At 38.1% G+C, this 2,500-nt stretch overlaps 1 protein-coding gene across 1 annotated transcript in view; it reads left to right on the top strand.

The window, feature by feature from the left end:
* The window catches only part of LOC134190856 (uncharacterized), a 7,520-nt gene that overhangs the window by 1,243 nt on the left and 3,777 nt on the right, over window positions 1–2,500 (top strand). Inside the window, exons 3-8 of the mRNA XM_062659387.1 lie at window positions 229–302; window positions 366–486; window positions 554–631; window positions 2,193–2,245; window positions 2,313–2,385; window positions 2,460–2,500. The exon at window positions 2,460–2,500 is cut by the window's right edge and continues 6 nt beyond it. Coding sequence (XP_062515371.1) covers window positions 229–302; window positions 366–486; window positions 554–631; window positions 2,193–2,245; window positions 2,313–2,385; window positions 2,460–2,500 — 440 coding nt within the window. The remainder of the gene's footprint in view (window positions 1–228; window positions 303–365; window positions 487–553; window positions 632–2,192; window positions 2,246–2,312; window positions 2,386–2,459) is intronic.

Below are 2,500 nucleotides of genomic sequence, written 5' to 3'. Positions count from 1 at the left end.
TTGTCTGTTTGTTTGTCTGTCTGTTTGTCTGTCTGTTTGTCTGTCTGTCTGTCTGTTTGTGTGTTTGTGTCTGTTTGTCTATCTGTCTATCTGTTTGTCTGTTTGTTTGTCTGTTTGTTTGTCTGTTTGTTTGCCTGGTTGTTTGGTTGTTTGTTGTCTGTTTGTTTATCTGTCTTTCTGTCTGTGTTGCTGTTATGTTTTCTCACCACTATGCTGCATTTGTTTTAGGTTGGAATTCTCATGCTAATCTTCTCTACATCGACCAACCTGTTGGATCTGGATTCTCATATGTCACTCATCCAGTCAATATTTGATTTATTTATTTATTTAATGCAGTGAAATGTTTATATCTTTGTTGTCTACAGCATCTCTATGTTTTCAATGAGAAAGAGGTTGCATCTGATCTGCTGACGTTCATGAATTTATTTTACGAGAAATTTCCCGAATACAACCAACGTGATTTGTACATCTTTGGAGAGAGTTATGGTAAGTATGAGAGTTCCTAGTTGTTTGCTGTTGACTGTTGACATAGCATTATTTGTTTTGAAATAAGCTGGACATTATATACCTGCAACATCAGCGTTGATACTCAAGAGCAACTCAATTGCAGCTCGAAACCTTAAAGGAATTGGTAGGGATATGTAGCAATGGTATGAGAGTATGGGGATATTTGATATTTTTCTGTCTGTCTGTCTGTCTGTCTGTCTGTCTGTCTGTCTGTCTGTCAATACATATATTTTTCATAAATGAACTATAGCACCAAAGCAATAGCTAATCTATGTGTCCATTACATCTAGTACATACATGAAAACTAAAACTACAATGCACACTATATATGCACTAAATACACATACACATTATGACTAGATAAAAGGGACCTATGGTCCCGGTCTCTAAATGTTTATGAATGTCCACTGAGAGCTGAAGTCTTTCTGCAGCTGTATTTGATGAGGAGAGATGAGAACTTCTTTGTAAGGGTCTTGCTATTGCATTTTTATAGTTGGACGGCAAATCTCTTCCTCCAATAGTCCAAGAATTCTGGGGTATTTGGTTTGCCCTCCTCATTGACTGAACTGCGAGATAGATGTTGCAGATATCGAAACCCTTTTACTCCCCATTTTCCAAAGTGCTTGAAGACAAGGGGTATCAGTCTCACAGAGGCGCTGTCTGGTCTCTTCTCTGAATTGTACTTCTTCCATTTTTTTCTTCACGCCTCAGAGCCGCTGCCCCATCAGCGTATGCGGAGTTGGGAGAGGTTTCAGAGCTCTGTCTGTCTGTCTGTCTGTCTGTCTGTCTGTCTGTCTGTCTGTCTGTCTGTCTGTCTGTCTGTCTGCCTTCTTCCACTATTGAACACAAAAAAGCAAAATTTTACAAGAACACTATAGGTGAAACTGCTAAGCTAAATGTCCATCTACTGAGACATACAGATCGAATACTACTAAAATGCTAATGAATGATGTTCTGAATGTCTCTTTCATTGTCGTCCAAATTCTTCGTTTCCCTCTGCAATTCTTCTAAGTTTCTCAATATTTACATTGGAATTGGACTTCTGAAGACATATTGATAGTCTCTTTCTCCATTGTCCTCTAAACTGTGCTTCACTTGATCCACTTTCTACATCTCTCGATCTCTTTGCCAGCTGGTTCAAATAATTGTCTGCCTTTTTTCCCCAACAACCAAAATGTTCAAAATTCAATGGAATGAAGGTAGCTTTGCATGACCCTGGATGCTGTTGATTTGAATATTTATTTATTTTTTCTTCTTTCTTTTTGCAGCTGCAAATCTGTCCTCTCTGTCGATGCTCTTACCACTGTGTCGCTACTAAATGGGTGTGCCAGAGAGAAATTGAGTTCGACATTGGCACCTGTTCCTGAATCATATACTATTATGTCTGGTCTGTCTTCACTGTCTATATATTGATTCTTAGATTCTTTTTGTGATGCCTGTCTGTCTGTCTATCTGTCTGTCTCATTAGCAATAGTCTCGGACTACAAGTAGAACATTTCATTTTAACAATAACTGTTTGTAGTAGTGAAGATTGTTGACAATAAACTTGATTCTGTCTGTCTGTCTGTCTGTCTGTCTGTCTGTCTGTCTGTCTGTCTGTCTGTCTGTCTGTTTGTGTCTGTCTGTTTGTCTGTCTTTCTGTTTATTTGTATGTGTGAAGTTGCCTACTTTATGTTTTGTTTCAGGTATTGGTGATGGTTTCGTTGATCCTGCTGTACAGTATCATGCATATGGAGAGGTTCGTCGAGTTGATAAGCCAATTGTATGCTTTATATGCTTCTGATTAATATATGTGTACTTTGTAGTTCATGTACAGTCAGAACCTTATTTCAGAAGCTACATATAAAACTGCAAATTTGACATCTGATATTTGTACAGGTAGTTCTCATCTCGTGTATCAAAAGATGTGCATCCCACTATACAAATGTATGACTTGCTTGGTTATGTTTTAGGTCTTATTGATACAAAGGTGTGGATTCTGGCTGTGGATGAA

Source organism: Corticium candelabrum, chromosome 15 (assembly GCF_963422355.1).
Source record: "Corticium candelabrum chromosome 15, ooCorCand1.1, whole genome shotgun sequence".
Lineage (NCBI taxonomy): Eukaryota > Metazoa > Porifera > Homoscleromorpha > Homosclerophorida > Plakinidae > Corticium > Corticium candelabrum.
This window is presented reverse-complemented; position numbering and strand designations above follow the sequence as displayed.